The sequence below is a fragment of the Leptonychotes weddellii genome, chromosome 9, assembly GCF_054177405.1.
Source record: "Leptonychotes weddellii isolate Sample4059 chromosome 9, ASM5417740v2, whole genome shotgun sequence".
NCBI lineage: Eukaryota > Metazoa > Chordata > Mammalia > Carnivora > Phocidae > Leptonychotes > Leptonychotes weddellii.
The window spans coordinates 65,918,821-65,940,811 of record NC_138377.1 but is presented as its reverse complement, the minus strand read 5'-3'; the positions used below and the strand labels follow the sequence as shown (position 1 = coordinate 65,940,811).

The 21,991-nt window shown below is 41.4% G+C and overlaps 1 protein-coding gene across 6 annotated transcripts in view; it reads right to left on the bottom strand.

The window, feature by feature from the left end:
- The window catches only part of CHD8 (chromodomain helicase DNA binding protein 8), a 61,565-nt gene that overhangs the window by 31,500 nt on the left and 8,074 nt on the right, over nt 1-21,991 (bottom strand). For 3 of the 6 annotated variants that reach the window (XM_081830791.1, XM_081830794.1, XM_081830793.1), the window contains exons 2-5: nt 8,768-9,825; nt 7,524-7,892; nt 6,460-6,845; nt 4,991-5,105 (exon numbers count right to left, since the gene is read on the bottom strand). In XM_081830791.1, coding sequence (XP_081686917.1) covers nt 4,991-5,105; nt 6,460-6,845; nt 7,524-7,892; nt 8,768-9,610 — 1,713 coding nt within the window. In that variant the 5' untranslated portion in view covers nt 9,611-9,825. Of the gene's footprint in view, nt 1-4,990; nt 5,106-6,459; nt 6,846-7,523; nt 7,893-8,767; nt 9,826-15,655; nt 15,758-21,991 lie in introns of those variants that run through there. The other 3 variants (XM_081830792.1, XM_081830796.1, XM_081830795.1) reach the window with 3 other exon arrangements.

Genomic DNA, 21,991 nt, shown 5'->3' with positions numbered 1-21,991 from the left:
AAAATACTTATGTGGATATAGAACATGATAAAAATAGCACTTCTAATCAGTGAGGGAAAAGTGGATTATTCTATAAACAGGATTGGAAACAAATGACTAGCCATTTTAGAGGTTGAAAGAAACTAAATTACATAAAAATAAAAGATTTCAAAATCTGTTTAAAAATCTTAAAAAAGGGACACCTGGGTGGCTCAGTCGGTTAAGCGACTGCCTTTGGCTCAGGTCATGATCCCAGGGTCCTGGGATAGAGTCCCGCATCAGGCTCCTTGCTCAGTGGGGATCCTGCTTCTCCTTCTGCCTGCCTTTCCACCTGCCTGTGCTCTCTCTCTCTCTGACAAATAAATAAAATCTTTAAAAAAAAAAAAAAATCTTGGGCGCCTGGGTGGCTCAAGTCATTTAGTGTCTGCCTCCGGCTCCGGTCATGATCCCAGGGTCCTGAGATGAAGCCCCACATCGGGTCCTTGCTCAGCAGGGAAGCCTGCTTCTCCCTCTCCCACTCCCCCTGCTTGTATGTAATACGTAACATTACTAAAAGAAAGAATGGAAGAATTTTTTATAATCTCGTAGTAGGAAAGATGTTTCTAATAAATTGATCACTTTTACCTTGCAAAAAATTTGAGCTATTTACATATCATAACAAAGTTAAGACAAATAAGAAACGGAGGGGGAAAACAGCAAATGATCCATTTCCTAAGCATAGTTTTTTTTTTTTTTTTTAAAGATTTTATTTATTTGACAGAGACACAGCGAGAGAGGGAACACAAGCAGGGGCAGAGGGAGAGGGAGAACAGGCTTCCCGCTGAGCAGGGAGCCCGATGTGGGGCTCGATCCCAGGACCCTGGGATCATGACCCGAGCCGAAGGCAGATGCCCAACGACTAAGCCACATAGGCACCCCAGCATAGAGTTCTTTTGACTAAGAAAAAGATCCGTAACACAACAGAAAGATAGGCAAACATCATGAATAGACAGTTAGTAGGAAAAAAACACAAATGGCTTTAAATGTAAAAAGATGTTCACGCTCATAATAAAATAATTACAACCGAAACCTAAACTGAGATACCTTTTCCTTTTTGTTTTTTTGCACCTAACAGACTGATAAAAATCAGAAAGTCTGATCTAATACTGAAATAGGAACTTGTACATACATTGTTGGTTAGAATACACATGGGCATAACCTCTGTAAAAGAAAATTTGACAATACCCTTTGGTCCAGAAATTCCACCTCAAAGATATTATCCTACAAATAAATCTGCACATATATATAAATCTTTGTAGCATTACTTGTAGTAGTAGAAGACCAGAGAAAACCTTAATGCCCATCAATGGGGGACTAGTTAAACAAATTATGGTATAGTCAAATTATGGAATACTATAGAAGTATTTAAAAAGAATGGGTAGTTGGCAAAACCAAATACTGAAGATGTGGAACTGGAGCTCTCATTACCGGTGAAAGTGTAAAATGACACAATCACTCTGGAAGCTGACATACTCTTATAGAGTTATAATGTTTATATGTGTAACTACCCTATGGTCTAGCAATCCTATTCCTTAGCTAGGAGAAATGAAAACCCGTGTCCAAGAAGTACTAAGACTGTTCACTGCAGCCTTATTCATTTTAGCTCCAAACTGGCAACAACCCAAATGTCCATGAATAGAATAGATTTGCAGTTATTTATTATTTTTAATTTTTATTTATTTATTTATTATTATTTTTTTGTTTAGTAGAGTCGCATACTCTACTGACTGAGCCTGCCAGGTGGCCCTCTACTTTGTTTTTTGTTTTTTATTTGACAGAGAGAGACACAGCAAGAGAGGGAACACAAACAGGGGGAGTGGGAGAGGGAGAAGCAGGCTTCCCACAGAGCAGGGAGCCCTATGCGGGGCTCAATCCCAGGACCCTGGCATCATGACCTGAGCTGAACGCAGACGCTTAATGACTGAGCCACCCAGGCGCCCCTCTACTTTATTGTTTTTAATTGCCATGTACTATTCTATTGTATGGATTTTCAGAATTTTATTAACTATTCCCCCCCATGGACAATGAATTTTTGGACATTTCTGCTATTGCAATTATTGCAGCAATACATACTCATCATCACATACTTTTGACAGTTTCCTAGATGCAGAATCATTGAGTCCAAGGGTGTTGATATTTTAAATTTTGTTACATACTGAAATATTGACTCGCCAAAAAGATTGTCTCAACATTCCCATCAACTGCCTGAAAAGCATCTGTTCCTTAACTCCACTGCCAACGCTGGCATTACCACTTATGGGCTGAATTATACCCCCCAAAACTCTTTTTTTATTTAAGATTTTATTTATTTGAGAGAGAGTGAGAAAAAGAGAGAGAGAGAGGAGGGAGAGAGAGAGAGAAAGAGCGGGGTGAGGGGCAGAGGGAGAGGGAGAAACAGACTCCCTGCCGAGCTGGGAGCCCAACACAGGGCTCGATCCCAGAGCTCCGGGATCATGAACTGAGCCGAAGGCAGACGCTTAACTGACTGAGCCACCAAAGCGCCCCAATCCCCCAAAATTCTCATGTTGAAACCCTAATCCCTAGTACTTCAGAATGTGACTGTATTTGGAGAAAGAGCTTTAGAGAAGTGATCAAGTTAAAATGAGGCTGGTAGGGTGAGCCCTAATTCAACTTGAATGGTATCCTTTTAAGAGGAAATGTGGACACATAAAAAGACACCAGGCCTGTATGCACTGAGATAAGACCATGTAAGGACACAGTAGGAAAACAGCCTTCTACAAGCCAAGGAGCGAGGTGTCAGAGGTAACCAAACCTGCTGACCCCTTGATCTTGGACTTCTAGCCTTCAGAACTGTGATAAGATTAATTTCTGCTCTTTAAGCCACACGGTCTGTGGTATTTTCTTATGGCAACCCTAGTAAACTAATACACCACCTTTTAAAATTTATATTCTTTTTCTTACAAAGACTTGCCTTTAGTTTGTCTTTTAATTATTTAATACTTCATTTAACTCTTTATTTTATTTAACATACACATATATAACTCTTTCCATGCTCTCTTACCATGAGCAAAGCACTGTCCTATGTGCTTTATAAATGCTTCCATTTAGAAAAAAATAAAAATAAAAATAAAATAAAATAAAATAATAAATAAATGCTTCCATTTTATTCTCCTAATGGGCATTAGTATCTGTATTTTAGAGATAAGGAAACTGGGGCACCAAGAGGTTAAATAAACTTGCCTGAAGTGACAATGTTAGTAAATAATAGAGTTAAGATGAGAACCAAGGAATTCTTGCTCCAGAGTTTATGCTCTTAACCACTGTTATTTGTAGAATTTTGTTATATGTGCATAATTTTCATATAGTCAAACATACCAATCTTTCCCTTTACGACTTCTGAATTTTAATACCCCCTTAGAAAGATCTACCTTATTTGATAATCATTTAAAAAATCCATCCATGTTTTACAGGAAGTTCATAATTTCAAGTTCCACATTTGGACCTTTGATTAAACTAGTATTTGTTTGGGGCACTGGGGTGGCTCAGTCATTAAGCATCTGCCTTCGGCTCGGGTCATGATCTCAGGGTCCTGGGATCGAGTCCCACGTTGGGCTCCCTGCTCAGCAGGGAACCTGCTTCTCCCTCTCCCACTCCCCTCTGCTTGTGTTCCCTCTCTCGCTGTGTCTCTCTCTGTCAAATGGATAAATAAAATCTTTAAAAAAAAATAATAAAATAAACTAGTATTTGTTTAAGGAGTGACACAAGAAATCCGGTTTTATTTTTTTCCTACATGGGTAGCCAGTTGTCCTAACATAATTTATTAAATACTCTTTCTTTCCATTGATTTATAATGGCATTTTAATTCATATACTAAATTCTCATAACCATTTGAATCTATTTCTAGACTATTATCTTTATTAATGTTATTTCTTCTCTAATTCCACACTCCTAGTAATTATTATTTCACACTATATCTAGTATCTGTTAAATCTAATTTTTGCCTCATTTTCCTTTTCAATTGTATCTTATTCTCACATGTTAATTTCCCCAGAAAAACCCAACTATCAGTTTGCCAATGTACTGAATGTATATCAAGAAACAGGGGATACTTTTCTGAGTATTAATAGCTAGAGAAGCCCTTAAAGTTTGTTTAGTACAAGCCTCCATTTACCAAGGAAAAATTCAGACACAGTAGCTAAGTAAATTGGCCAGGCCCATAGTGTTACTAAGAAGTACCATGGGTCTTCCAAATCTTAATACCAGGGGATGAGATTCTTTGTATGGTTGGAAACCAGAGCCAAAGGTGGTACCGTAAAGCAACAATCAGAGACACAGGACTAAACTTCTTCTGGTCCAGCTTCTTTTATTCTCTTCCAGTGTTTCTCATCTTCAAAAGGTAGGAAAAAACATTGTGCCTAAGCACCTAGTTCACAGAGTCAGAACCCTGAAGTGTAAAAAAAGGTAAGGCAAAGGGATAGATGGACAGTTCTAAGAGAAACCAAGGTACTGACATAGCCGTAATAACAAGCATGTAGCATAATTTCACACTTGCTTAGTTTTGGAAACACTGGAATTTCAGAAAATGACTACTGCTATTTTTTTTTTTAATTTTTTAAAGATTTTATTTATATTTTTGAGAGAGTGCGAGCACAAGCAGGGGTAGGGTCAGAGGGAGAGAGGGAGAAGCAGACTTCCCACCAAGCAGGGAGCCCGACACGCGACTCGATCTCAGGACCCTGGGATCATGACCTAAACCGAAGGCAGACGCGCAACCAACTGAGCCACCCAGGCGCCCTGACTACTGCTGTTGTATAGTATAGTACAGTATAGTAATATGGTTTTGCCTAAAAAATCAAAAATTTAAATGACACAACCATGACCGGGTCCCACCACTTTTACCTTTTGGGCCTACCTCTCTTTTAGGAAAATTCTTGAAATGTGCAAAGGCTTACAGACTCTCGTATCTATTCCTGGTTTGTCTGTCAGAATTAATCTTTCGGGATCCTTTTACCTGAATGCTGCTTTCTTCATCTTCTCGGGGTGATTGGGCAGGCATGACTTCTACATCTGAATTATCGGATGAGGTATTACGCTTTCTCTTTTTACCCACCACAGGGGTGATGGTACTAAAAAGGAAAAACCAAATTCATTTTCAGTGAGGGTCAAATTCATTTAGGAGAAGAAAAATATAATTAATCTAAACCATCATCTATGAAACTTCCTAATAGAAGGGTCTAGCTCTTCAGTCAGTAGGACACACGGCTATGGAACAAGGTGTTTGAAAAATAGAAGATACTTGGGTTTCTAAACCACTGTCTGACCTTTACACCAGATTTGACAAATCCTTTCTACTACTGTACTCACAAATACCTGAAGGAAGGTGTCGTAAGAAAGCAGAATACTGGCCCAAGAATTACAAGCCCTCACTTTAGTTCCAGTTCTGTCACTAGCTGGGCATTAGTTTCCTTATTTGTAATATAAACACCAAAGATAATACCCGGCCTGAGAATTGCTGAGAATTAACTAAGATAGTCGATATGAATTTTTTTAAAGCTGAAAAATCCTTTCCAAATATAAACCATTATTATAATTCCACCACAAAGCCTGGAGAATCCTAGGGGGTAGAAGCTAGGGAGAAAGGAGTGAAGCCACAAGACATGGAAGGGAAAGAGAAGACAACTTTGATAAGCCCTGGTTCTGCCAACACTGCTTAAGGCTGACAATGGTTGCTAAATCTTCTCTAGTTCACAGATAAGGTATAAGAATAGGGCAGCTACACCTCCAACAGCTTTTTTACAGATGCGGGTGGTAAGGGGATAGTGAGAAGTCTCTTTCACACTTTAATGATACAAAATCAGGAAGACGTATAAAGTCAGCTTTTAAACATAACCCCCAACTCGGTAATTAGCTATCTTTCCTGTGCCTTGTTTCTCTTTCAAAATATGCTAATTTGCACATTTCTGTTTAACAAATCATATAAGAATTGGGACAGACAAAAGAAAGGCCTTTCTATCTTCTGTGGTAGATATATCACCCTGAACTATGCAGCTGCTAAATACAAGTAGATCCTAGGGGCGCCTGGGTGGCACAGCCGGTTAAGCGTCTGACTCTTGGTTTCGGCTCAGGTCATGATCTCAGGGTCATGAGATCAAGCCCCATATCAGGCTCCACACCGAGCACGGAGTCTGCTTGAGACTCTCTCTCGCTCTGCCTCTCCCCCTGTTCTCTCTTGCTCTCTCAAATAAATAAACAAATCTTAAAAAAAAAAAAAATACAAGTAGTTCCTCTAAATACTAATTTTTTTTTAAGATTTTATTTTCCTAAGTAATCTCTACACCCAATGTGGGGCTCAAACTTACAACCCTGAGATCAAGAGTCGCATGCTCTACCAACTGAGCCAGCCAGGTGCCCCTCAACACTAATTTAAAACAAGTGCACGTCCTCAAATGTCCCAACAAATTAGCAAAGGGTTGTACTCACTTCAGCTTACTCTTGCCCTTAGTTTTGGAGGTACCAGATGTTTTGCTCTTCTTTGGCTTTTCTTCCTTGAGCCTCTCCCCACTGCTCTTCTTCCTGCGTTTCTTCTCACCTTCTTCCTCAGGCCGAACACTGGGCAACTCATCCTCATTTAGGACTCGAGGTATGTTCTGCTCACCCCGGGCACGGGCCCTAGCAATAGCTTCTGCTACAATCCGATTGGCTTTCTCTTGCTTCTTCTGGTGCTCCAGCCTGCGGTTTTCCTCCATTCCTATCTTGCCCCCAGTATGAGGAGCAGAGCTTGCTGGTGAAGACAGAGCTGCCACTTCACTGGCACTTAGAACTTTAACTACGGAGAGCCCAGAAGAAGCCCCTTGGGAAGAGCCAGCCTACAGAAATAAAGACACTAAAATTTCAACATGCTTGTAGCTAAATGGCCTAAATAAAACTTAGCTCTGAAGAAGATAGGCTACAAATGTTCCATCTCTAATTCCTCAAGAATCAGATTCAGATCAAGTCTTACCGAACTTGGACACAGTAGGGGGAAAAAAAAGTGTTTTATTTGTTTTTTTAAGTTGGAAGGGGATGAGAAATGGCAAGAATTGTGCCAAATCAAACTTCAATATCCTTTAGCCATGCTCCTAATGTCAATATACCTCTCCATTATTCTATGGCCAATCCTAATCTCTAAGCCAAAAGTAAATAAATTCAAATTCTACTCTTGGCCTATCTTTATGGGGGGGGGTGTTAATAATCACTTGACCTCTTTAGGACAACTTCTTTATCTTTCAAATGAAAGAATAATGCCAATCACTTTTACTCCACAACAGTGTTAGGAAAAAGACTATAAATGAAACAGCTCAAAGACAAATGTTAGATAAATCACCTCTTATCCTAAACCTAACAATGACCCTCAAATCTTTTCATATAATTAAAACAAAGTTCCCACGGGTAAAAAAAAATAAAAGCTTGCATTTCAGTTCAGAGGCATGACTCCAGTGACCCCCACACCCAACAATGAGTGGTTGCTCAGGGGGACAGCAGGGGGCTACCTGTGGAAGTCTCACCTGTGGCTGCAGCACCACCTTGAGTGGTACTGAAAGTCTCTGTCCTGGGCTTTGTCCTGGCCCCATTATCTGAGCCTGCTGCACAGAGGACAGAGTCACAGGCTGGGTTGAGGGCGGCGGCGGCGGCGGCTGCGACGCTGGCGGCTGTGGTACAATCTGGATTTTCTGCTGTGGCTGTTGCACCTGCAGCTGGATTGTGACTACTTTGGCGGGCTGCCCCTGAGCATTCTTGGCTTGGGTCAGGGCTGCCAGCTGGTTGCCCTGTAACACTATCTTGCCTGGTAGACTCCCTAGAACGACATGCCGGTGTCCTTGGGGACCTCCAGACTGCGGCTGCTGGAGGACCAGGGTGATGCGTTTCGATTCACCCTAGAGTGAAGAAAGGAAATTACAAGAGAGGTGCAACATTAAAGAATGGTATACTCTTAAATATTTACACCAGTTTTCCTCATCCTAGAACCATCAAAACTGAGAGTCAGAAGACATAGCACAGTTTATTTTGTTCATCCTCCTATCTGTCCTGATTGAGTCTTCTCTGTAACACCTCTGCCCAGTGGTTATCAAGCCTATTTTTGACAAACTCCTGTTGGAAGGCTATCTTCTAAGGTAATCATTCCATTTTCTGGCAGTCTATTAGAAAGAAAGTCTTTATAATCCACCTCCTCACAGCTTCTTTCCACTGGTCCTACTTATTTTAATACCACCCCCTTCCTCACAAATGCTTTTGGCTCTTTATTCAGAGGCTAGCACCTCTACTCTCTTACAATAGAAACTAGCCTTTTCACTGGATAAAGGAGGAGGACAATCTCAATAATAAGAACAGGGAAAACATACGCATAGCTTCTGTAAGTCTTGCAAATATAAATAAATAATGACTCTTTGTTCCCATAGCATCCAGTATTTCTCATAAAACTTCACATTACACAGTATTGTGAATTCTTGTTTACTGTCAGCCTTCCTGGCAGACCGTGAGCTCTGTAAGGACAGGGACTGTGTCTGTCTTGTTCAGCACCAGCTAGGCACAGTGTAAACATGTAATAAGAGCTCAAAAAATATGTCAACATTAACTGCTTCCACCTAATAAGTAGTAAGTACATGGCTGTCAATGCTAACTGATTTTTTAAAGTAGCAAAGGTAGAATTTAAACAGGATTTCCTAGAAATAGGTCTCATGTGCTCTCTTCTCACACAGTTGCTGGGCCCTCTACTAAACCAAAATTCACCTCCCCCTTTCACTCAAGTCACCTGGGTAGGTGTAGAGGTCAGTGTAACTGCAGGCTTCAGTGGGGGCCCTGTGGCCCCAGGGTTTCCAGCAGGAGCTGAACCCTTAACTGGCTGTAGGACCAGCTGCTTTACTGGTCGGCTGGGCTGGACAATGCGCTGAACAGTAGCCTGGTTCCCAGGGACCTTGGCGGCCAACACTGTATTACCAGAGACAATGGAAACACCTGGTCGAAGGGGAGTGCCGGTTAGCACTTTGGTAAAAGTAACTTTTCCACCATTGGCTGTGCCAGCCACCAGGGGCTGAGCTGTGCTGGTGATACCTTGGGCCTGAATTTGTGCCACATGGGCACCAGTGACTGAGGAGCTTGGTGGGGCCTTAAGGATAACAATCTTAGGGGCTGACTGAGGTGGTTGCCCTCCAGCACTACTGGAGGAGACAGCTGTGGCAGAGACACCCATGAAAGGATTCCCTTGGCTCAGGATCTCCTGGCTCTTGGAGACCTGCAAAAGTCCTGATGTTGGCGTCGGTGTCTGTAAGACAGGTTGGGCGGGCTGCTCCTGGCTGACGGGCTGAGTGGTATAATCATGCAAAGTTAAAGATTCTGGAGCTGGAGCTGTTGATTCTTTGGGAAGTTCTGTGGGGGCTGTCTCGTCTGGTGGGGGGACCAGGTCACTTGCTGATGAATTCCCCACATCACCACCTCCACCATCCTGGTTCATCTGATCCAAGGAGTCCAGAGAGCTTGGCAGTCCAAGGGCTTCCTCAATGGGGTCTTGTGTGACCTGGTTGAAGCTGTCATCAGTCAGAGAGTCCAGGCCAAATAAATTTGGGTCATCAAACAGATCCATGATGGGGTCTGCCATCTTGGGAAAGCAATGGAGGGTACTTCCCCAAGGTCTAGGGAGGGAAGGGGAGGGGGGGTACTGGCTCTCCCCTCCCCTCCCCTATTAAGAAAAAAATGTACACAATGGAAGAGGACTACTCTTCAGGTAAAGAGGCAAGAAACAAGTGCATGTCAGATTGTCCTGACCTTCATGGAGCAAGATGGCTAGGTCTTCAGAGGAAGATGGTGAAACTCCTGTTGTGAGAAGACAAATGAAAAATAAGCAAAGTTGGTGACCTCAAGGAAAACTTCTCCTTCTTAGGTACTACCTTAATATCAACTGGCATCAAAATAATAAGAGAAGACGGAAATGTGAGGTAATCTGAGGACAGAGACACAGCAGAAAGAACACCCACATTTTTGCTTCAAACTAAAACTATAAAAGAAATAAACCAAACCCCCTTTTGGGCTCTTAAACCTACACACTTTGAAGTTTCTGTCTGTCAAGATCTCTCGGCTGTCTCCGTCCATTTCTTTTTACAGTTATCATTCTTAGGTAGAGATCAGGGAGTTTAACATTCACTCACCTTCTATTTCAGGTTATGCTGACAGACCTTAACAATACAGCATTTCAACAAGCTTAACAAGTAGCATTTGAACGACTGTAGATTAAGGTTTCTGAATATATTGCCTTTCATAGATTTCCCTTGTATTTTAAATGCTTTCACTTACCACTGGCAAAAATAACCACTTTTAACCAAGCTCTCAGTACAATCTTGCTACACTTTTAGTGTAATTTTACCCAGGGAGTTCCCCAAACTTTATTCTAGCTAACATATCAATCTATACATACTATTTCTGTTAAGTCCCCTCCCCCTTTCTCATATTTGAGATCAAAACTTCCTCTGCAAGAAATTCAAAGAATTTACATTTTAGTTCCACTTATTTTTTTTTAAAGATTTTTTATTTATTTATTTGATGGAGAGAGACACAGCGAGAGAGGGGACACAAGCAGGGGGAGTGGGAGAGGGAGAAGCAGGCTTCCCACAGAGCAGGGAGCCCAATGCGGGGCTCGATCCCAGGACCCTGGGATCATGACCTGAGCCGAAGGCAGACGCTTAATGACTGAGCCACCCAGGTGCCCCTTTAGTTCCACTTATAGTCCCAACTTTCTCTCTCATCATTTCCTATATATACCCTACATTCCAGGCCAACTAGACTACACAGTTCCCCTATGTGATTCCCATCTGCATCTTTGCCTATTATGCTGTAGCTTCTGCCTAGAACACATCCTCCTCCACTCCCAAGCATCTCTCCCAGCTGAAATCTTTCCTACCCTTTCAAAGGTCTTCCTTCTATTCCAAAAGGTGAGGTCCGAACCTCTGCCCCTTTCACAGCAAAGCAATTTGTGATGACTTGGTCCTTTCACCTTCCTTAAATATTCACAGTGTTGTCTGCACCTTATTTAAAGCACTTATACTTAATATTTTACTAAAATGACCAGTCTCTTGCCCATATTCTCTGAAGGCCCAAATGGTTCCTTTGTGCAAATTATTAAAAGCTGCCTGCTCCTTAAGATGCTTGTCTGCCATCTGCTGGAAAATTGTCATACTAAACATATTATCAATGATGATAATGAATATGTGCAATGCACACTCTGCACAACCCTGCATGGTGGCCCAGTTGCTCTTTCCCCAAGAGACAAAAAGTTCCTGGATGGTAGGAACCATGTCTTAGTCATGGATCCCTAAAGAAACAGGAAGATATCACATACACAGTAGCTACTCAAAAAAATACTTAATGAATTAATATATTTGCTTGCAGTATATGGAATGAACCATTCAATCCTTATAAAAACTAAATGGTATTCCCTGATTTTAAGATGAGACAGTAGTTTCCCATCTTGAAAAACTGTCCTACAGGGGCGCCTGGGTGGCTCAGTCGTTAAGTGCCTTCAGCTCAGGTCACGGTCCCAGGGTCCTGGGATCCAGCCCGGTATCAGGCACCCTGCTCGGCGGGAAGCCTGCTTCTCCCTCTCCCACTCCCCCTGCTTGTGTTCCCTCTCTCGCTGTGTCTCTCTCTGTCACATAAATAAAATAAAAAATGTTAAAAAAAAAAAAGAAAAAGAAAAACTGTCCTACAAAGAACTGAAAGCATGTTTACTAAAACCACATCTAAGGATTTAAGTTCATGAAAATGTTGGAAAAAGGAAAAACTAAAACAAGGAATTGTGAGTACACCACAATATAACTAAACTATATGAAAATATGAAAGTTCTTTGTATATAATATCTATACTTGACAATTCAGGAAAGCCTTGCTTGATAAGACCTTTTCTCTTAACTTTTAGAAGACACCAGAGAAGAAATTTGTCAGTGACAGAGTACAGACTTTACTGAAAACTTTTCCATACAACCCACAAACTACTTTGTCCCTTCCTCAATTTATTCGTTATCCTTATGAAACAATAAAATGTGGGTAAGTAGCGCAGAAACTCAGATATAAAAAGAACAGACTGATCAGTAGTTGGCACAACAAAATTACAAAGTACACATGGCATCTCCACCAATGTTAAACAAGATCTTCCTTGCTTCAGTAATTGTATACCCTTCATATCTCCGCAGGATCCATATCGCTTCCCACTTTTGGCTAAACTATTCCACCAGCTCATTCCAGCCTCTCCTAATACCTGCCCCAAAGTTGCTCCAAATGACAATGAGAAAAGTTATATGTATTTCTTGATTTAACAAAAAACTACTAAAAAATTTTATGAATTTCCTCAACACTACCATCAGCTTTTTTCTAGCTATGCCCTACTTGGCTACCTATTATCTTTCATCTCCTATTCACTGCCACAGAAGTTACATTAAATAGATCTAATTAGGTGTCATACAAAAACCACAGGGGCACCTGGGTGGCTCAGTCGTTAAGTGTCTGCCTTCAGCTCAGGTCATGATCCCAAGGTTCTGGGATCAAGCCCCACAACGGGCTCCCTGCTAGGAAGCCTGCTTCTCCCTCTCCCCCTGCTTGTGTTCCCTCTCTCACTGTGTCTCTCTCTGTTAAATAAATAAATAAAATCTTAAAAAAAAAAAAAAAACTACAATAAAAGTTTTCACTAATTAGAAGTTTATGCTGATAATAGTTTATAACCTGCGTCTTCTTCCATGGGGGATTTTGTCCTTTCCACTATTCCTTGCTACTTATTCCTTTCCTCCAAAGCAGCCTGATCTCAGAGAGAAATTTCATTTTTTTCATGGGAGAAACAAGGCTAACATTTTCTGAAATATTTCCTTACCCTCATACAACTCAAGAGTTAAGTTTTTAAAGGTCAGTCAATGTACATATCATTTATGTCCCTTCCCATTTTTTGGGCCAAATTTCTACTTCCCCGGTTCAGTCTGGGCCTGATAATTTAAAAACATCACCAGTGGCTTAATGCCACACCACCAAGTTTCACCACTTCTCAGTCCCCTTGCATCAACTCACCTCTACTGATCTAATTCATTTTGTACATATTTTTTAATCCTAGTCGCCTGCCTGATTCTTTTCTAACTCCCATGTTTAAGTTGTCCTTGACTCTCAAAGATGAAACCTTCTCCCATCATACCTCTAACTTTCTTCAACCCTCCTTCCATTCCTACTTTCTGGGTCATCCTGGCTATATCCACATCTGGCCTATTCTACCAAGCTCATCTATCCCATGAATTATCTTTCTATGGTTCAAATACTGGTAGTAACAATAAACAGATGTTAAGGGGTGCCTGGGTAGCTCAGTTGGTTAAGTGTCTGCCTTCAGTTCAGGTCATGATCTTGGGGTCCTGGGGTCAAGTCCACGTCCAGCTCCCTGCTCAGTGGGGAGTCTGCTGCTTTCTCTCCCTCTACCCTCCCCTCATACCCCACCCCAGCTCGTGCTCTCTCTCTCTCAAATAAATAAAATCTTAAAAAATAAATAAATAGATGTTAAGCTTTCAAATATATGAGGCACTTAGATATCCCTAAGTCAAACCGTTGCCTAAAGAAGTCATACTAGACTTCTTTCATATTGAGAATGAAAAGCCAGTCATGGCCTACCACTGCCTCAAAGAGAAATACATGTATAGGCTCAAAAGGAGAGACAGAGTTTGATGATTGCACTTATTCACGTCCTATAATTTTAAACTAATGACAGAAACCTTGGGGGGAGTTGGGGAAAAATGAAACATACCAGCCAATTAAGTTAGAATATGAGGCCACCTATCTATAATCTCCATATAACAAGCCAGTTAATGCTAAATAATTTATATAACAGCCTTTCATCTCACCTTCTTTCAAAGGGGGAACTACTCCTTCTCCATGAAGTAAGTAAAAACTGATGTTCTTCTGCAGATTTACCACCTTTGATATACTTCCTTTTTTTTTTTTAAAGGAATCTATAAAATCCCAACTCTCCTATTTTACCAGTCTCCTTTCCCTTGCCTATTTCAATAACATGTCCGTCTGATCATAAAGGACTGTGTTTTCATTCTACTCTATATTTTCCATTGCAATCTCCCCATACCTTTCAACAAAGCAGTGATTCTCGATCAGGGGATGAAAGGTATGTGTAGTTTGAAAGTGCATACTCAATGACAAAATTTTACATTTATCAAATGGAAAAGGAAGACACATCTCATTGTTTAGGGTATTTATATTCAATAAAACTAAACAAAATCTTCTTGGCCAGTGAGGATCTGTAAGACAACTGGGGGCAGGGGGTGGAGAAGCATGCCTGGATTGGAAGAGTTATCAACATCTCTATGGTGGTCTCTCAAAAGGGAGTTTATCATAGTTTATTGTTTATGATGGACAAGAAACACTGCAAGAGAGGTTAGTCCAGCTGTCCAATAGATGAAATTATATAAACTGAACTACACACATCCATTTTCCAGACTTCTCTGTACTGCTCATCCTCTTAGAAGATAATGAACTAATGCCATATTGACAAATACTGACCTTTTCTGGTAATACACACTTCCAGAAAGTACCACCCATGCCCACTTAACCTCTAACTGCTCAAAGATTCGGAAAAGAACAAACTATTTTACTTCAAAGTATAAATCTTGTTATTGGAAACTGTATCCTTTCAAGAGGCTCAGCTGAAGACAGACATAAACAAACGTTATTGAAACACAAGATGGTTAGAAGCAGCTTAATCTAAATGAGAAATCCCTTGAAAATAAAATAAACATAAGGCCTAAAATGAAAATCACCAACATAATTTTTAAAAAGAAGAATTTAAAAACTACTATGGAGACGTTGTAAGACCCAGAGAATCTCAAATCTAATAAAGAAACGGGAAATAAACATCCAAGGTGAATGAAATCACAATTTAGGGTCAGCAAGGGATCAGGATGGAAGGACATAGAGCATAAGACATGGAGCTATTAACTTGGAACCACTCAAGAGATTTCCTCAAGAAGATCAAGATCCTAGGTCATTTTCTCTATCTTCACCATTCTCATTGCCAAATATGTGGCTACTCTGTTTTTGTTTTCCCAATTACTTAAGGAAAAAGCACTCACACCTCAATCAGGGGTATGGACATTTGGGGGCAAACATGGCTGGTAAAGTGAGCCTTTCTGAACAAACAGAGAAAGTAAAAAGGAAACTATGAAAGCTAAAACCATGTATATATATTCAGGGTCCAAAGGGGAAACTACAGAAATTATGTACTCATATGAAAGAAGAGAAGGGGAAAGGTAAGGAAGTGAGGGGTTGACTAAGAGGGAAACGCTACTGGGGGTGGGGGTGGCGGGGACCCGGGTACATTACCTGCTCATACTGCCGGGGTTGTTGCCAGTAAGGCCCATACAGCAGAGGGGGTAGATTTCAGACAACTGGCGTCCCCAAAATGGAAATGAGGTACATGCACTTGACCGAAGGAGCTAGCGGGGTGTCCTCCAGGGTGGGGATGGCCAAGACGGGAAGATGCGGGGCGGGGGGGGGGGTGTGGATGCCCGGGTGGGAGCAATGTTAGGGCGGAAGCTACAGGCTGGAAGGCCCGACAAAAACCTGAAGGAGAAAAGGAGCTGTGCCTCACCCCAGCGGGCTAAGAGAGGTGCCTTTACCTGCAGCGGCCGTGGGGGGCCGGTTCGCCCCTCTCGCTGTCTCTCCAGCACCAGTTCCCCCCTCCTCCTGCGCAACCTAACTTGATGCTTCCACCCGCCCCGCATCATTATTGGCTAAACTCTACTGCCACTCACCAGAGGCGCAAGGACGCAAAACAGCGCAAAGGGTGGGACTAACTAGAGAGAGCTTCCCCTCCCCCGCCACCACGGGTTAGGTTGAGAGCGCACGGAGAGGCCTATCCGGTTTCTAGGGCCGAGGCGAAGCCTGCAGCTTGCTTGAAAAAAAGGGGCCTGGCCAGAAGCACTGTCTCCTGCTGTGGGAAACTAGTACTGGGGATTAAATTCCTTACCACCTACACTGTATTCTGCACACTAAAGAGCGTAAACCCGGGAGGGAGGGTTCCACACTATGCCAACTCCGCCTCCCAGTGAATCCCCTACCTTCTAGCAGCCCTGTCTATCCCTTCTCCTGTAGTGACTATACCAGATTCTACTCCCCATTAAAAGGGGACAAATCTTCCCTCCATCATGGGAGTGAGTCAGCCCAGTTGCTGTTATATGGGGCCTTTTACTCTTAAAAGATAAACACTCTGCCACAACCATAATGCTGGTTTGTATTCTTGATACTCCAACCTTTGGGCAGCAGTATCACTTTCTAGAAGTAATCCCAGGTGCCCTCTAGCAATTCCCAGACCCCTCCCCTCCAAAACACACATCCACTCCTCACCCCTAAACCTGATCTCTGACCCTCACATCACTTCTCTTGAAACAGCCTGTTTGACATACTGGCCGGTATCCACTTTGCAATGCCACTTGAGACCACTCTAATTCCCAATGATACTAGTCAACCCCAGAATGATGGTACCCAAGCTTAAATCCCTCAAAGTACACAACCGCTAAAATCAGCTGCTTACCTCCTGACTACTAGTTTCCCCTGAAATGAAACCAGTCTCAATAATGAAATCCTGTTTTCTGTACTCTAGGACATAACTGAGGAAGGTCAACTTGGCCTTAGCTCTCCTATTTTTAAAGATCCTAGCATTACCACTATTATTAGGAACACCAATACCACTCCTTTAAACAACAATACTGTTATCTCATTCACTCAGACTCAAAACCTCAAAGGCATCTCTGAAACCTCCTCCTGTATCCACCATCCAATCATTTGCCAAGTCCCACGGACTCTCCCGAAATATGTCATAGACAGATTTTGGAGCTGGCAAGGACTTTGGTAATCGTATCAAGTCAACCCTCTTGTACAGATGAGAAAACTGAGGCTTAGAGAGATGAGTGATTCAACTATGAAACTAAGAGGAAAGTTAGGGTTCATCTATCTGACTCTCCTATTTCTGCTGCCACCTCTTTATTTATGCAGTTATTTATGTTAAAAAAAAAAAAAAAAAGAAACCTCATAACTGATCCCTTCCCCTACAAATCCATTCTGCTACCAGATTAATTTCCTAAAACACAGTGAGTTCAAATCAGTCTCCTCCTTAAAAACTTCCAAAGGTTCCCTGTTACTTAAGATATAAATCTTAAAACTACATCTTGCCTTTCCAATCTCATTTCCCACTATCCTTCTACATATACACTGATAGGCTAGCCAAAAAACAAAAAAACCCAACTTCCTATTGTCATATATTTTTCTTATAGCCTAGCTAATGCTACTGTCTTCAAATTATACTCCATCCTTATTTCATTTCTTTGCCTCATCAAAATCTTACCTCCTAAGATCTACATCAAATGCCTCTTCATTGTGTCTACATTTATTGAGCATATAATACACTAACTAATGTGGAAACATTAGAGAGCCAAAGGTGAATAAGACATAATCTCTACCCTCAAAGAACTCACAACACATAGGAGTATATTTGGGTATATAAGTGGGGAGAGGTTGGAAAATAGAGACTACGACAATAGTGACAAATGTAAACAATCATAATACAAGATGATAAGTGCAATGAAATAAGCAGGGGGCTATTACAGGAATACAGATGAAAGGGACTTACTAACTTAGAAGGAAAAGGTTATCAAGAAAGTCATTTCTTGGGCGCCTGGGTGGTTCAGTTGGTTAAATAACTGCCTTCAGCTCAGGTCATGATCCCAGAGTCCTGGGATTGGGCCCCGCATTGGGCTCCCTGCTCCATGGGGAGCCCACTTCTCCCTCTCCCTCTGCCTGCAGCTCCCCCTTGTGCTCTCTCTCTCTGTCAAATAGATAAAATCTTAAAAAAAAAAAAAAAGTCATTTCTTAAAAGATGAGGAGGAGTTAACTAAGGAAGGTAAAGTGGGCTACAAGAAAGGAGTATTCAGACAGTAGGGATAATAAGAGCAAAGTCAAAACAAAGCACAGCAATGGCAAACACCATGAGACTTGTAGAGGAAACTCTAAGGAACTCTAGTTCAGTCTTGCCCAAGTGTAAATCACAAAAAGAAATTAGATGAGCTTGAAAGGATAAGGTAAGGCCAGACCCTTCAAGGAAGGCCTCGAACACCATGCTAAAGCATTTCCTGATAGGTGGATGAGGAGCCACTGAAACATAGAATGACAAGATCAGAACTGCGTTTTGGTTAGCTAAGTCTGGCTATTGAATAGAGAATACATTTGGGAAATGAAGGGTCAGAGGACGTAGAAGCAGTCAGGAGGCTGCTGTGGTAGTCCAGAAAAGAGCTGTATAGTAGAAATGTCATTTTTTTTTCTACTCGGCAACAAAAGCCCCTTTCCTATATTGGGGGAATAGCTCAAAGTAGAACTCTCAATGGAAGGCTGGATCTTACCTCTCACTGTAGACTGTTAGAGATGGGAAATCAGAGTGGGGGCTGGAGGGAGGGGTCCCACTTCCTCTTCCTGGCAAAGACAAAGTACACACGTGACCTAGACTAGCTTAAGTGGACAGTCCTTCAGAGAAATTTGACTTTGCAGAGGTAATACAAAGATCCAGAACCAATTAAATAATACTCAGCAGTGGCAGACACTACAGTTCTACTACAGCATCCTAAATAGACTATTCAGGGGTATGACCTTGGACATGTTCTCTGTCTCTAACCTCCCTTAGGTTCAGATCATTTTCTAAACCAGATTGTCTAGCATTCATATTGATTTTGTGAGCGCCACACAATATCTTTCCAATAAATCACCTTTCTGCTTAAGTTAGCCAAAAGATGATTTCTGTTGTTTGTAACCAAGAACCCTAACAAGGCGATCAGTGCCTGAATCACAGCAATGTGGGTCAAAAGGTAATGATAAGTAAGGACAGAGCTGAGTAACAAATATTTAAGGGATAAAAATGCAAAGAACCTAGAGTTTAGAGAGAAAGATGACTTCAGCCATGTTGAGTCCAGCCATGTTGAATCTGAGTTGCCTAGAGCAGGCTAAGTAGTGATATTTGATAGGAGATAGGATGTATAAATCTAAAAGTTGGCTTGGAGAGAATTTAGAATTCTCAATATCTAAACAGTAGTTTTAACAGTGGAGCTTACCCAGGGAGTATGTAGAACAGAGCAAGTATACAAAAAACTGTACCAATACTGTTGGGGAGACAACAGGGAATGTTGGGGTCTATGAAGGACTGAAGAATCCATGACCATTCCAAAGAGAGTAGCTGCTAGTCAGCTCTAGTTAAGTGTTGCCATATGGAAATGCACGTCCAAGGTTGAGCAAGAACTTCAGATTTTTCAAATGCCAGAAATAGAGTTTTATGTAAATCTAGGTTTTAAATGCATACAACTAATTAAAAAAAAAAACCAACATTTTGAACACTCTGCAGCCTAAACAAAACACTTAGCTGGAAACCCAAGTGTTGAGATTTTTGAGGTAGAGTGAGAAAGTTAAGGAGGAACCCAGGAAAACATCAGGATTTAAGAATCAGGGGCACCTGGCTGGTTCAGTCGGAAGAGTGTGAGGCTCTTTTTGGGGGCTGGGGCAGAGAGAGGGGGAGAGAAAGAATCCTTAAGCAGGCTCCATGTGCAGCACAGAACCTGATGCAGGGCTTGAACTCATCACCCTAAGTTCATGACCTGAACGGAAATCAAGAGTCAGATGCTTAACTGAGTGAGACACCCAGGCACCCCAGAGCAAGCAACTCTTGATCTTGGGGTCATGAGTTTGAACCCCACGTTGGGGGTTGAGATTACATACATACATACATACATACGTACACACATATATAAATAAATAAATAGGATTTGAGAATCTGAATAAGTGGGGCACTGGGCTGGCTCAGTCAGTAGAGCATGCAACTCTTGATCTCAGGGTTGTGAGTTCAAGCTCCAAGTTCAGCATGGAGCCTACTTAAGGGGGGGGCAGGTAAAATAGGTGATGGAGATTAAGGAGTACACTTGCAGTGATGAGCACCAGGCGTTGTATGGAAGTGCTGAATCACTATATTGTACACCTGCAACTAATATTACACTGCATGCTAACTAACTGGAATTCAAATAAAAACTTTAAAAATTTAAAAAAAAAAAACCAGAATAAGCTACACCTAAGTAGGTAGAGAAGGAAAAGCTAGAGAGGCAAACAGTGCAATGTCACAGAAGCAAACAGAGTAGAGAATTGCCGGGGAAAAGAGTGATCCATTATATCAAACAAAAGCAAAAATGTCTGACAATATAATTTAAAATGTCCACTGGATGTAATAATTGAAAGCCTTCTGATCCCTACTTTTCATTGTCAAGCCCAAAGTAATCAGTTCCTTTTGAACTTTCATACCATTTTGTTAAGTACTCTTTTAGGATAAGTATCTTCTACTTTATATTTCAGTTATACTTGTATATGAAAATATAATGAGCTTTGAAATCAGAGGGGCCTGGGTTCAAATTTCTGTCCCACCAAGTAAATTAACCTTTCTGAGTCTAGTTCATTCTTCTGTACAAAGGGGAATCAAGTTACAGGGCCATTAATGAAGACTGATGAAACACCTAACACAGTATTTGGCATATAAACACTATGTCCTAGGAGATAGTCAACAAATGTTGCTGGATAGATCGTTGGGGAAAAAATTTGGTTTTGCCAGTGTCTCCACCTACCTAGGAGATGCTAGTCAGCCTTCGAGAGGATCACCAAAATAATTTGTTAATTTCAGCAGGCTAATATCTATGTACTTGAATGTGCACTCAGGCTCTCTTTCTCTATATTAAATCTAATCTAAGGCAAACAGGAATAACTACACTTTAGATTCTAAAGTCTGAAGATTATGTTCAACTAACTGGCTTCAGTCAGCCTAAACCTGCTATAGATAGATGTTCTAAGTCAAAGTATTCAACCTTGAGGGGTAAGAGACCTAAATGCTCTCAGGGATCCAAGAAAGGTCACAAAGATTTTAGAAAAACCACTCCCGCTCTCAAATACTTTTTTCAGATTACTTCCAGGACATCAGGATGACTTTTCTGGTTTTCCTTCTACTTCCCTGGCCACTTCTGCTTTGCTACTCTTCTCCTCTACCAGGCTTTCATTGTTGAAGTTCACAAAGGTTTGATCCTAGGCCCTCTTTAATTCTCATTCTACACTTTTTTTCAAGAATGTCTAATTTACATACATGGCCTCAACTATGACTATTTCCTTCAACAAATTATCTATATGTTTATATCTCTCCGCAAGATGTCAACCCTGAATCCCCGACCTGTACACCTACTTGCTCCAAGGCTTTTCTTGGTAGTGTCTCGTCTCCTTAGCTGACTCACCTGTCCAACTCTTCCTTTAACAGGCTTTTTTTTTTTTTTTAAAGATTTTATTTATAACAGGCTTACTTTTTTAAAAAAGATTTATTTATATATTTGAGAGAGAGAGAGAGAGAAAGCACACTTGCGTGAGTTGGGGGGAAGGGCTGAAGGAGAAGGAGAATCTCAAGCAAACTCAGCACTGAGCGCGGGGCTTGAGCTCACAACCCTGAGATCATGATCTGAGGTGAAATCAAGAGTCCGATGCTTAATTGACCCTGTAACAGGCTTATTACCTCAAGGAGACTGATTCCTTGGTAGTCTGTCTAGTCTCCTTCATCCCCACCACCACACACGCACATACACAAGGAGGGTAATCATTCTCCAGCATCTCCCATTCAGTCATGGCTGCAGAGACCAGAAAACCTCTTCCTCATGACCCATATCCATTATTTTTAAATCCTACCTTTACGTCCTAAATATCTCTCAAATGCATCCACTTCTGTCTCTACTGCCATTCTGGATCAATTTATCATCCTCACTTCTCTGAGGTATTGCAAGTGCCTTCTAACTGGTTCCTCCAGTCTATTTAATTCTTACATACCTTCAAAGTTCATTTCAACATCATCATTTCAAAGAAAAGCTTTCCCTGATGGTGCAGATAAAAAGCCAAATTTACTG